This window comes from Rattus norvegicus, chromosome 6 (assembly GCF_036323735.1).
Source record: "Rattus norvegicus strain BN/NHsdMcwi chromosome 6, GRCr8, whole genome shotgun sequence".
NCBI classification, from domain to species: Eukaryota; Metazoa; Chordata; class Mammalia; order Rodentia; family Muridae; genus Rattus; species Rattus norvegicus.
In genome coordinates, this window is record NC_086024.1 from 61081469 (window position 1) to 61096351 (window position 14883).

At 39.0% G+C, this 14883-nt stretch overlaps 1 protein-coding gene across 12 annotated transcripts in view; it reads left to right on the top strand.

Annotated features, from left to right (window-relative positions):
- The window catches only part of Dgkb (diacylglycerol kinase, beta), a 756320-nt gene that overhangs the window by 713368 nt on the left and 28069 nt on the right, over window positions 1–14883 (top strand). For all 12 annotated transcript variants that reach the window (XM_063262362.1, XM_017594328.3, XM_063262364.1 and 9 more), the window contains 2 exons: window positions 4751–4871; window positions 6114–6174. In XM_063262362.1, the coding sequence (XP_063118432.1) occupies window positions 4751–4871; window positions 6114–6174 (182 nt within the window). The remainder of the gene's footprint in view (window positions 1–4750; window positions 4872–6113; window positions 6175–14883) is intronic.

The following is a 14883-nucleotide window of genomic DNA, read 5'->3' on the forward strand; positions in this document are numbered from 1 at the left end:
ATGTGACTAAGGTGAAAGAATCTCTGAAGTGGTCTCATATATTTCTTTTCCTTTGAACTTTTAAATGTTGATTGTGGAAATTGGTTTGTAGCTATTGTGGGCTGTGTGTCAGCCTAACATACATTAAGACCAATGACCATGACCATCGGTTTAATCTCCAGTTTAAAAAAAAAATGGTTAAAAAAGAATAGATCACTCTGGCTCCTTGCTCATGTCTTAAACTCTTGCAAGATAAAGAAAACATTAACAGGAAGCACATGATCTACACATGTGCAGAAGATAGGGCGTCATTGATGGGCAAAGGCCAAATGTGGACTTGCTAAGTGGGGATGTAATTAGGAATTCATTGTTATGATAAAATGCACCTGTTAGTTACCCCCTCAGCTCCCACAGTGGGGCAGCATGCTGCTGGATGCCATACACACGCAGGATATTCTTGCTCTGGTTCACATCTCCCTCCTCTCCCTTCGGGACAGATTATTCTGTGACATGCTGCAACCCACTCTCAGTCTGCATTTGCACTGCACCCTCTTCTGTTCTCTCGCATATGGCCGTCTGAAACAATTACATAATGAGACATATTATCAGGGCCTGCCTGTCAAGATGAAGAGACTATGAATAAATATTACCCACTTATTAGCTCCACTCCTCCTGTGCCTCCAAGATTCAGATTTTACTCTCATATCCCTAGTTTTCTGTGTGATAAAAACAGCGCATTACCAATATTCAGGAAAGGATTTGAAAAATCAAAGGCAGGGCTGGGGCTGAGGCTAGAGACAGAACATGCCTGCACCATGTTAAGCACTAGGATCCGTTCGCTCTACCACAGCAACAAGTTCCCTTGGCTATTTGGTTGAAATGTGCTGACTTTCCTAAGGCTGATGTTGAGCCCTCTTCTCTTTCTTATTTTATAAATATTATTCATAACAAAGTTAAAGAAAAGCAGGGTCTATCTCAGGAGACAAACACACATCCTAAGTCAGATATTTTTTCATTTGTTTATTCAGTGTGTGTGTGTGTGTGTGTGTGTGTGTGTGTGTGTGTGTGTGTGTTTGTCACAGCTTATATGTGAAGGTCAGAGGACAATTTGTATTAATTTGTTTTCCTCCTTCCATGTGGATTCAGGGTTTCCACTTCAGGGCAACAGGCTTGGGCAGGGTTGAAAACAATTGCCTCTACTCTCGGAGCCATTTCACCAGCCATTTGGGTTACTTGACATCCAGAAAGAGTGACTCACCTAGCTCTTTAGGACTGACTATAATTTTGCCTTCCTGTCTAAGTTGATTTTTTTAACACTTGAAAAAGTGAACAAGAATTTAATGACTGAGCATAAAGGAGCATGCTAGCCATCCAAGTTCTTTTGATATAAATTGGAAACATTGATGTTTTATGATAAATCTATATTTAGCAAATGGATCATGACAAGCCCTACATGAATGTAGTGAGACACCCTGGTTTGAAACAGCTGGGTACCACATGGATGTGAACTCTGATGTGTGGCCAGATGTTATGCCTTCCAGGCCACTGACATCATTTTATATCTGTAACAGCAAACTAAAACGAATGTCTGTGATCTGAAAGAGTTAACATTTTTCTTAAGCAGAGGTAGACAAACATTCTTGTAAAGACTCATACAGCAAACATTTTCGGGACCCATATTGTCCCTGACACAGAACTCAAACATCTTGTCTTCCGAGTGCTAGATAGCCACAGAACTTTAGTAATTATGAAAATTAGCTTAACAACAATGAAATTATTTTACATAGTTCTGATGTCACAATATATTATTGTTAAATACTTAGCACTCGCTTTATACGTGTGTGTGTGTGTTTGTATGCGTCACTCTTAATTCATAACTCATGGGAAAAGGGACAATGCCGTGAACTTTTGCTCAGGAGCTACAGTTTGTTACAATTCTTCTAAAATTGTAAAGCCATTGCCAAGGGTCACATTATTTCATTAAATGAATGTTATTAGACAGTGTGCTTTGCAAGATGCGAGGTGAAAAAGTCTTTAATGTTTTAAGAGTTACTAGAAACAGAAACAATTTGACAATATACAGATGGAATTTATTTGTCCAAAGTAGGTCAAGATCTTAATCTCAATGATCACAGACAGACAAGTGGATCATGGAGCATCAAAATGCCAACATATTATGAGAACCAATTCCACAGCTCAAATGTAAAGTTGGTTGGGTTTTTATTTTTGCTTTTCCTTTTCTTTCCTCCTAATACCTAATTAAAATGGACATGGTATTTCTTTATCCTTGTTTGTGTTCCTCAATATTCTCCCATTCCCAAAGAACTCTTTTCATACAAGGGCATGAAAATTTGAAAGTTTAAGTCGTCTGAATGCACTAGCTATATCTTCTTTACTGATTATTAATAGTAGAATTGATTTGCAGGGTATTTTTTCCATGGAGAAGAAGACAAATTAAAGATAAAATGCAGCAGGAGGGTGGTAGACGGTAGCAATATGGTGTGGGTGTAGACAAATCCCTGTGATTCATAGAAAAGTTAGGGCTCACAGATCAACTCTGTTGTGAGAAACTGCCTCACTTGTAGAATAGTTTCCAGTCTTAGATCATTAGAAAAAGATTGCATAAAATCTCACCTATTTTCAGGACTGAGCAGTACAAATCACAACCCCAAATCCATGCTCCTTCTGGAAGATGCACTTTCTACCTATTACCTCGCTCACATCTGGGCCCTTAGCACCTGCCATGATGCCACTTTCTGGTTGACATATACCTAAGAAATGTGAACACTAACACCCAAACTAGGGAGCCAAGCACATTTGAGTGTCGGCTACAGCTGAAAGAATATGTTTCTATTCCTTGTCCATCTGTTCTTGGCAAGAGAAATTTAAGCTAAAAACAGAGAATAAGCTTCTGAGAAACAAGTCTAAATAGGGTGACAGCAGCAAAATGGATGCTATAAGGTTTCAAGCCTAAGCCATAGCTTGGTAAAGCCGGTTTTGTACCTGAATGGTTGTTTTTATTTGGGACTACTTCCTGCTTCAACTGCAGTGTTACATTTTTAAAATAACATTCCTTTATCATTCAGTTTAAGATACATTGCCTTGGCCACATATTCTGTTTTAAGTGTTGCTGTTACCCTTTGTAGTGATCATGAGTCTGGTGAAGTTTTGAGGGTTTCAGAGTGCTTTTCACAGTGGTTGAATCCCACTGAACATGAATCATTAAGAACTCAGAACTCTGAGATATCGCACACTCCTTAGTAATGAGTGAAAGCTCTCTGTACAAGATGGATCCCACACAAACACATTTGCTTCTCCCCAAGTTTAACATTGACTTTACAGAGCTGCCAAGCATTTATCTTGTATAATTGCTGTGGCTTCCCACTGTGTGCTACCTCCTCCAGACTTCCTTTTGCTATTAAAACATTACCAAATTATTTATTTACAACTATAAAAAACACCAAGAACCTAACAAAGAATACCATACCGGACATTTTGCCATATGCCTTTAATTTCAGCAGAACAAGTGGATATCTGTGTTTGAGCCAATCGTAGTCTGAATATCAAGTTCAGAGCCACCACGTCCACACATTGAAACCCTGTCTCAAAAAAGCAAAAAGGAAAGAAAAAAGAAAAAAGGAAAGAAAGAGAAAGAGGTAAAACAGAGAGCATCACAAGCACAAGACCATGTGTGGTCACTATGGTACATGAATCCTATCAGAATCTTAGCACTCTGTGGTCTATAAATGAGCTAGTCTACTTTCAAAGTGTGGAGGCAGGTTCCCCTGAGAGTTAACTGGTCGGAGGAGACATGCTGCTTTCTGAATGAGTACAAACCTTTAAAAGAGCTTGTGACTTACAAAGTACAATGCTTGCGAGAAATGCATCTATATTCTTAAGTATCTCCTGTGCGGAATACCAGTGTACATTGTTTACACTTTAGAGAACGTAGGTTCAGCTTTGTCATTATCATTTTATTTGGTATGTGAATATTTTAAAAGTGGTCCTCTTATTTTCTATTTCATTAAGTTGGTTTAGAAGAAGTATCAATGACATTTGCCTGTGATACAAGCTTAATGGATACTAAAGAGGTGGCACCTAGAAGTACCAGTCCCTTTCTGGAGTCTTCATTATTAAGAATAAGATGATGTTTGCAATGTGCTAATTATCTCATCTGTTCTTAAATATCATTTTGGTAGAGGATATATTCCTTAATCTGAGGGAGTGTTTCCAGAAACTTCTATCATTTCTTCAACTTTAAGCTACCCTGTATACAAGCCACTTGATGAAATAAGACGCCGTCTTGATAACCTATGAAATAAGCTTCAACTCCATGATCTTCAAGGCCTCTTGTTTGAGGAATTTAACAAAATCATGTCTAACAGCAGATCTGTATGCTGTATTTATAGTGATGAAATGTGTACTTTGCTGCCAAATGTGTGATGTGGGCTGTATAGCTCTTCCGTGTATACATGTGGAATAACATCAAGTTTGTTGATGTTAGAAACTACTGGTATGTTTCTTTTGGTATTATTTGGCTCTGAATTTGTTCTTGCTCCTTGTTTTAGAATGAGCTGACAGCAAATAGTTTTCCATAGAGCCTCAGAGATTAGTTATCCTAACACTTACAGAAGTACAATGTTTTCTTCATTGCTTTTGATTTTCAAGACAGACACTTTGCGAAGTGGCTTCTATACTTCCATATGATATGGTGTCATTTCGGTGGACATGCACATGCACTGTGATTGACCAGGTTTCTATTTTCTTTCAGATCTGAGTGACCAGCTACTGGAGGTTGTTGGCTTGGAAGGAGCAATGGAAATGGGCCAAATATACACGGGGCTGAAAAGTGCTGGCCGGCGGCTGGCTCAGTGCTCCTCTGTGGTTATCAGGTAGTTCTTTAGCTCTAATTGACAGTATGCTTTGATATCTAATTAAGAAAGAGGGTACAAGATAACTGATAGTGATATCTATCTTATTTTTATTTCAACTGATCAATGGTTCAAACATGTATTTCAAAATGATAGAAATTAACAAATTTTACAGTTTTAGTAGCTACTTCTTATCAGATTCTATAGAATCTATTCTCGTATTTATTACCATGGTGCTTTGTATACATTTTTATAACAGTGACCAAAACAAATGAGGAAATATATTATAAGAGGGTGGGTTTATTTTGCTCAGGGTAGATGAGTGTCAGCCTATCATGTTGTAGCAGATCAGTTAGCTGGATCATGGCAACCAGGAAGAAAAGAGAGAGGAAGGCTAGGAACAGCATACTCCCAAGAACGTAAACTCGGTGCTCAACTTCTTCCACCAAGGGTCTACCTACTGAAACATCTAGAAATTCCCAAACTATCAACTAGGCTCCTAATATTCAAAATATAAGTGTATGGAAGATATTTCCATTCAATCATAATCTATAGATGTTACAACTAATATGGGAATTTAATCTATCCCTGTGTTCATTCACGCTCAAGTTGCTGAAGCACCAAAGAACTTACTGGACAAATTATCCAAAGGAGGAAGAACAAACTACTGCTGTTCTCTAAGTTTCATTTTTCTTATGCGCTAAAGCACAGCATTCTTCTTGTAAACCTAAATTATAAATAAGTTCACAATAAACTTTCCAATGTTTGAATTTTTCGCAGTATTTCACCTATAGAAAACCGTAGAAAGTATTTTGAACAAAATAAAACAAGTTGTGGTGGAGTTCCATTAAATCTTATTTTGTGAACGTGTTGATCCTAGAAAGTCTTAGACACCCAACATGTTTTTGTAAGGTTTACAATGCATGTGGTGGTGGTGTTGCCTTTGCTGGTGGTAGAATTGTGTATGTCAACAAGGAGGCTCTTTGGCTTTAGGAATTCTAATTGTCTCTTTGAACACAAACCCTGGTATTTTCATTTGGCATTAGAATTAATCTTCATGTCACCACATTTACCCGGAAGCTTTTAACATTCTTGTGACCAAGGAACCTTTCAGAGTGTTCATTAATAGTTAATGAAATTCCCCTTTCAGAAGAGGTCAGCAGTGATCGTATTTGCCTTCCTTGGACTTACCATCTTATGTTTTACGGATAATCTGTTATATTAAATATTTTAGCATTATAGTTAAAGTGATTTTTTCCCCAGGACAAGCAAGTCACTGCCAATGCAGATTGATGGAGAGCCATGGATGCAGACCCCATGCACAGTGAGTAGCAAATGGAGGAGAATCATTGCCAGTATGACTTTGGCTTTCTACAGATCATGTACTTCTGTGGCTGTGTTATCCCAGTATCTAATTTTCGTCCTGTCTTCTCTAGAAACTATTCACCAATTCCATTTCTTCTCTTTGTTTATATAAAAAAATATTGCATTAAATCTGGAAGCCCTGTCAGATACCAAAGGTCAACTGACAAAGCAAAATACTGATAAAATGTCTCAAATATCTTAGGATTTATCTTCAAAGACATCATAAGAAAATTGGTTATAGCACTTTGAAACATACAAAAGGAAAATCTGCTGATGTACTATTAAGTAATATCTTGGTTGTTTCTGAACATTTCTTATAGTTACTAGAGGCTAATAAGTTCTAGGAAATAAAATAAATTCTTTTTTTTCTTGATAACTGCCATTCTAATGGAGGTAAGATAGAGTCTCAATGTTTTGATGTGCATTTATTTGAAGGATACTGGTTGGATAATTTTTCTTCAGGTTTATTAACTCTTAATATTTCATATTTTGAAAAAAATCTGTTCATCTCATAACATATCTGTTCACTGGACTGTTTAATTTGTTTTGTTTAGTTATCTTGACTTTTTGTGTATTCCAGATGACAGTACTTGTAAGTTGGACAGCTAAGAAATTTTTCCTCTTATTCTGTAAGCTGCCTCTTCATCTCTCTCACTTATTCTCATGATGTTCAGAACCTTTTTTTTTAATTTCACGAATTCCCATTTGTTCATTGTTGACATTATTTCCTGAAAAAGGAAAGTCCCATTCATAGAGTTCTTTCCAGAAACCTTTATCTTTATGTGTTGCTCTACTTTCTCCTTCACCAGTTTTAGAGATTGGGATCTGCTATCAATGTCTCTGATTGGTTTAGAATTGATATATGTACAAGATGAGAGTCAGGAGTCTAGTTTTATACTTCTATATGTAGATATCCAGTATCCCATCACCACCTGATACAGATGCTTAGACTGATGATTTTCAAATGCTCTCTGCTCTCCCTTACTCTAAATTACAGATATCGTTTTTCTTCTTTCACTTACTAGATTTTATGCATTTCTGCTTTGCTTGGTATCTTTAGACTCTGAATGGCACTGCTATGGTCACATTTATAGTCCCATGGACATTAAGTGTTGTCGTTGTTAAGAGTTACCAATTGTCATAGTTAAGGTTACTGTTGTTGTGATGAAGTACAAGACCAAAAGCAACTTGGGAAGGAAACACTTTACTTGGCCTACATATCCCAAGTCATAGTATACTGAGAACATGCAAGACAGGAACTGACACTGGGCAGGAACCTGGAGGTGGGATCTGAAGCAGAAGCCATGGAAGGAAGCTGCTTAGTGGTTTTTCTCACCATTCCTTGCTCAGCTTCCTTTCTTCTAGACCTAAGACTATTAGATAATACTGGGCTTGGCCCACCTGCATCAACAGCTTAGAGCATGCCCTATAAGCTTGCCTAAAATCTGAGTTTTGTAGAGACATTTTCTCAATTGGGCCTCTCCTCCCTGATGATTCTAAATTGTGTCAAGTAGATACAAAACTAGTGCACACAGTAGTGGTGGTGAGAATTGTGCTCTTGGTGATGGTATTGATGTTCGGAATGTTAGTGGTAACAGAAGTTATGACAATGGCGATGATGCACTAGAAAACAAGAATACTAGTTATGATGGCTATTGTAGAAATTGTTGTAAACTTGTTGTCATGGTAGTGATTACTTTTTATTATGTAGGATGGCAATGGTCATGGGAACACTTACTTTTAATGGAAGACCATTGTTGCTCAATCATGCTCAGAAGAGAATAAGTAAAACTAAAGCAAAAACAGTGGAACCAAACATCTTTGCATTATTTCAGATGCCACAGTGGTCTTGAATAAAGACCCCTGATATTTCATATGCCCAGCTATCAAAATACTTAATCAATGAGTAGGGGTACATGTAATCTCTCTCTCTCTCTCTCTCTCTCTCTCTCTCTCTCTCTCTCTCTCTCTCTCACACACACACACACACACACACACACACACACACACACACACACACACACAGTAGAACTAAACTAAAACATTTTGTCTTATTCTCCAGTGCTAATACATAGCAGACTAGGAACTAAAACCATGCAACTGGATCCCAAGGAGTCACAATTTCTTTACTCTTCCCACAGCCCTCCCAAGGTGATAACGTCCTGGGTGCCTTAAGTTCTCTCTGGGTTAAGGTCTAGGGAAAGTCACTAGCTTGGGCTTCTAGTTCTTGCAAGGACTATGTCTATGGATATTTAAATTTTTAGACTAGCTTTAACTGTTTAACATAAGCACTTCTGACACTGATTTGAGCTTTTCTCTTACAATTAGTAGCAGGATACTCACTTCACTTACCAATTATTATGATCTACAATTTTTAAATTAATAAGTTTATACAATTTAAATTTAAATTTTTCTTTTTATAAATGTACTTATCCATTTAAAACATTTATTGTAACTTTCAGTGGGCCAAAAACTATATCATGCTGAGGTTTATTACTGTTAATTTGAATTTTGGAATATTCTACTTTTCCTAGAACCACATGGGACTTTGAACTTTAAATTTTATTTTAACTGAAGAGAATATTTAATATTCTTAGCAGTTGTATAGCTTAACTAGAGAGAGGGTTTTTTTCCTTCAATAAAATAGCACAATGTTTTTCTTACAGAACATAGGAAATTATAGAATGTTAAAATTCTCTGCTAAATTTAAATATCCATAAGCTGATATTCGATTTATGAAGGAGTTTCTCTAGTTATAATTTTAGAGAAACCAGAAGGTCTGTTTTCTTTTGAATCACATAGATGGTGGAGAAGGGCAAAAAATGCATATGTCTTGAGTCTTAAATTAATTAATATAAGTTTTATAAAATCAATATAGATTATTGAAATGGATTATAGTGATAGTTGTTTAACAATGAAAATCTTCCTGGCAACAGTGAAATTAAAATGGCATTAAAATAGGTTGAATGTTTTATCAGAATGAAAAATGTTAAGTAATGTCAAGAAAAAAATCAAAGTAATGTTTATTTATAAATTGCACCAGAGCTGCATCACAAATATCAAGAAGAGAAAAAATGAGAGATTTAAATTCATATTTTATAATTCCTTTCATGACTTTTTAAATTCTCCCACTAAGAAACAGTCAAATATCCCTGTGATCACAATATGTTAGCATTCACGACAGTAACAAAGAGTGGATTTTAGCCTAGTAATTACCTTCATCATTTTAGTAAACATATTTAAAGCAAGTGACTATTGATTGAAGAATGCACATTGGTATGGATGGTTTGGAAGAGTTGCCTATAAGCTGGATTCTCCAGCCTCTCTTTACATTCTAACTTCTGCCTCCTGAGCACACAGAACATACTGACTCTATGAACCATGCATTCATGAAATTCAAAGGCAGCCCAGAAACTGGAGGAAGACAGACTAAAATAATAAGATAGGGCATAGCACAGACCACAGATTTCTTTTAATATTTGTGCACCGAACATGCCCTATTTTTTGAGTTGATACTGTTTTATTTTATTTTATTGGTTATTTTTATTTACATTTCAAATGTTATCCCCCTTTCCCAGTTACACCCCCATCCCCTCCCATAACCTCCTGCTTCTATGAGGTACTGCCTCCCCCTCCCTCCTCAGAGCCCTAGCATTCCCCTATGCAGGACTAGGGGTCTCCCCTCCCATTGAGGTCAGACAATGCCATCCTCTGCTACATATGCAGCTGGAGCCATGGGTCCGTCCATGTGTACTCTTCTGTTGGTTGTTTAGTTCCTGGGAGCTCTGAGGGCTCTGAGGGTATTGTTGTTCTTTCTGTGGGGTTGATAACCACTTCAACTCCTTCAATCTTTCCCCTGACTCTTCCACGGGGATTCCTTGCACTTAGTCCAATGGTTGGCTGTGTGTTTCCGCATCTGTATTGTTCAGACGCTGGCAGAGCCTTTCAGGGGACAACTATACCAGGTTCCTATCTTCTTGGCATCGGCAATAGTGTCTGGGTTTGGTGTCTGCAAATGGGATGGATCTCTAAGTGGGACAGTCTCTGGATGGCCTTTCCTTCAGTCTCTGCTCTTCTCTCTGTCCCTGCATTTCTTTTTGACAGGAGGAATTCCGGATTGATATTTTTGAGGTGGGTGGGTAGCCCTATTTCGCAACCGAGGGCTGTGCCTATCCACTGAATATGGTCTCAGTAGGTTCTCTCTCCCCTTTGTTGGGTATTTCAGCTAATGTCATTCCTGTTGGATCCTGGGAACCTCTTGGGTCCCTGGCATCTGAGACTTTCAGTGGTTACTCCCAGTTCTCCATCCCCTACTGCTACACATCTCCATTCAATTTCCTGACTTTCTTTACTTCTCCCAGTCATCTCCTCCCACACCTGATCCTGCCCCCTTTTTCCCTTCCCCTCCTTTCTCCCTCCCAGACACCTCCCTCTTTCTACCTCCCGTGATTATTTTTTGTCAATGTGAAGTGACTACACAAAGCTTCAGGAACCTTGATTACGGCCTCCCCAAATACACCACATACTTGCTTTCTTGCAAACTCCCACTGACGAATATTAATGATTCTTGCTCCTCTGCATTACTCACACAGTTCTTCCAGAACTGGACACCTTGGTCCTCGTATACCACATTCACTATGCCCTAAACCAACCAACATTTCCACTTAATTACATAATTCCATGTCTGCAATCTTTTCCTTTCTCTCCAAGGCTAGCACCAGCGTCTTAAACTTGTCCCATTACATGTCATTATGTGCCTGTCTTCTGGAGAGGGGCTACACATGCTCCCATCCCGATTGTTGTCCCCTTTTCATTTACTTTGGCGATTCTCTAGTATTTTCACTGTGGAACATAGTTTCACCATAACCCTTTCTACTTAGAATTTTTCAGGAGTTCCTGAATGAACATACCTTAAATTTTCTTTTTAATAGTTTCTTCTTCTACTTCCTCTTTCGCATATTTCCAAGCACTTCCCAAGGTTCTGGATAAATTTTTCTCCCTTTCCTAACAATGGACACAAGTTGTTCTTTGGGGCAGTCCTTGCTATTTTGCCTCCACAGAGCCTGTTGTAGGCATTGCCATTCCAGCCCACTCCCCCCTCTAGTCTCACACACACACACATTCTTCCTCACCACTTCTTCAAGCATCAGCTCCAGTATCTCCATATCTCCAGCCTGTGAAAGCATCAACCACATCACAGTGAAATACAGTCATTTCTGCTCCCTGTACACATGAATTCCCTGTAGTTGCTGACCATCAATTTGGGTCTCCCTGCACTCACGGGATGCAAAACTCTTCTTCCTGCATAATTTGGTTGCCAGTACCAAGTAAACTATGAATTTATAAATTTCTTAAATACTTCTTGGGGTAGTATAGCATTTTAAAACATGCTTTCTACTAAATCTTCTCTCACTGAACATAATGTAGTTTGGCTAGCAATTCATTCACATATTTTCATATCTAAATACATGTTAAAGTTATTTTGAGTTATCTTTATTCATTATATTCTCAAAGCAAAGAGCTTGAATGTATCATGGATGGAATAATTTCCCAATCTCCAAAGATTAAATCCTTCTGTTTCCTGGTGTGGTATAGCTTAAACTTTTCTGGCTACTTCTGTGGTATTGGTTGTGTATTTATTGGACATACCCTGGAGATTGTGTTCTGTAAAGGATGTGAAATTATGAGAGCTGACAGCCGTGTATTAGTCATTACCTGTGACAGCTTTGCAAAACCTGATGCCCATGGAGTTTTAATACAACATCATCTTGCTGCTTTCTCTATGATTAAGGACAAGAAAAGGTTCCTGAAACTTTCTTCCATACTGCAGAGAACAGAAAGTCATGAACAGATCATAATTGAGTGATAAAATGACAACAGTTAAAATCTGAATGTTCTTTGGAGTGATAGCTGGCATCAACTCATCCTCTCAGAAGCATTTAGAAGTGGTTGCTCTCCTAAGTCCTTCTATAATTCTCCCTTGAAATCTGCTTGCTCCATTTTAATTTCCAATGTAACTAAACTGTGTCAGACTATAAACTGTAGCAGAGGGCCACCTTTAGTCAAATAGCATTTTTATCACTATTTGATAATGATCATTGAGTTATATTTCTCAACCTAACCAAAGCCATCAATCACACAATTGCTCCAAGTAACACTGAGTACCACCCTTGTACAGCTACGACTCTTTTGACCCCCAAGTTCAATGTCTCTTTAGTCCCTCTTTGAGTGCAATTTAGTGTCCTTGACATAGTGTTAAATTATCCTCCTGGTACCCACTCACACAGATCTTCCCCTGATTTTCCCCTTGCCTTCTCCTCTGAGAAGGGGAAGACCCCCACTGTATTGCCCCCCCATAGAGTCTGCTGGCTCAATAAGTCACTGCAGGACTAGGTACAGACAAGGCGGCCCGGTTTGGGGAACAGAATTCCCAGAAGGGCAACAGATTCAGGGACAGCCCCTGCTCTAGTTGTTGGAGGACCTGGGTGGAGATGAAGCTACCCTTCTGCTACACATGTGGGGTGGGGAGGCGGTAGTAGGTCCAGCACATACTCATTCTTTAGTCGGTGGTTCAGTCTCTGAGACCCCTTAAGGGTCTAAGTTAATTGACTGTTAGTCTTCCTGTGGACTTTAATCCTTCCTCCAACTCTCAATAATACTCCTTGAGCTCCATCTAATGTTTGCCTGTGGGTCTCTGTATCTGGTTCTGGTGGCTGTTCGGTGGAGTCTCTGAGAGGACATTTTTGCAAATTTCCTGTCTGCAAGCATAAGAGAATATCAGTAATAGTGTCAGGGATTGGTTCTTGCCCATGAGATGTGTCTCAATTTAAGGTAGTCATTGGTTGGTGATTCCTTTTGTCTCTGTTCTGTTTTTGTTTCTGCACAACTTGCAGGTGGATCATATTTTGGGTGGAAGGTTTTGTGGGTGGGTTTCGGTCCTTATCCCTCCACTGAGTGTCCTGCCTGGGTATATATAGAAAGTGGCCACTTCAGGATCCATATACCCCAATGCTAAGAGTGTCAGCTAGAGTCACTCCCATAGCCAGCCTGTTTCCTCCACGTGTCTCAGGTCTCTGGGATGTCCTAAAGATGTCCATCTCTAGCCCACCAGTGACTTCCCTTCTTTCTTCATTGCTCTCCGTACACCAGATCCACTCCCAGGCCTAGATCCCCTCCTGCAAGAATCTGTGTGAGAGGGTACTAGGAAGAGAGTGTGGGTGGCATTGGGATATAAAGTGAATAAACAAACAAACAAACAAACAAACAAACCTCTGAAAGCTGGGACCAGTCATTGTGGGCTATAGAAGTACTTACAGGTTCCTTGGTGTTTCAGCTCGCTTTTGTGCTATACCTAAAATTCCATTTTCTAGTTTGAGGTTCTCTGGTCTCCAAGAAAGCTGTCAGCCAAACTGTAGCCTCTTCCTAATGCTTTCCAGAATGCAGGATTGACATACCTTTCCCTAAACTTGACTGTTGTTGCTTGGTTTGTTTGTTTTCTTTTATTGAAAATATATTTGTTTCTTGTGCAATATATCTGATTATAGTTTCCCTTCCCTCTACTCCTCCCAGTTACTGCCCAATGGCAGCCTTAGATAACTCTCTCTGATGCAAAGTGAATTTTTCTTAACGACGGGGGTGAAAACTGCATTTCTCTCCGAGTGTAATAAGTATTTAGACTGCATTTAGGAAACCAACAGTAGTGGGTTCTCCTCTAGGATCCTGGATCTCACTAAGTGGCTATCTATATCTGGTTAGGTTTTCAGTGGTAGACATCATTCTCAACCTGTTGGGTGGACATTAAGTACAATTAAACAGGTATTGTTTTCTGCCAGTATCGCATAACACAATTGCACCTTCATGGTTATCTCAGCGTACTAGCCATTGCTCTGTTTCATAGGCATCACAACTACATAGGACTAATGATGGCTTTAAAGATTCCAAAGGATTCCTTGGCATCTTTCATAGCACCTCCTGGTATTATAAAAGCTAGACTTCATTGAGGAGGCTTTAAGTTCAGATCCAGCTCAAATCTCCTGAGTTCTGAGTCCAATGTGTATAGTGTCTTTACCAATAAGTACTTTCCTTCACTCTCTGAGAAGCAACCAATAATTAGAGCAATTGCCTATGTTATTTTGGGTACCTCTTGAATGATCTAGGCCAATAATTCAAAAGAAGGTTTTGTGGTACTGGACATTTCTTAGATGGTCTTTGACTCTTGCGTGAACCCTACCAGCCTAGCCAATCCTCATCTTCATAGAATAGATTTCTAAGATCAGCCTCTTGATTTTTGTAATGTTTGACTCTTGGAATTTTGAGTTCCTTTTCTCTTATGGTAAATTCTTCAATCTAGATAAGCCCGTGCAGCGAAAACACAACTCAGTGAATATGAATACAAGCTGCGTGCCTAGATTGAGCAGATCTACCACTGCACTGCTCTATTCCCCAGCTTTGAGATCCCTTATAACTTGCAGTTTCTCCAGGCCTCTTGCTTCATCTCCATCTTCCTTTCACCTCCTCTCCTCTGTCATCCCCCTCTCTCTTCCTCTCTCCTCCCAACTCTTCAGCCCCACCTTTCCTTCCCTGCTCCATCACTTGCTCTAGCCCTTATTTTACAATCTAAAATGGGGAGAAGGTCCCAATGAAGTCACCTGGATGAGTGTGTGTTTCA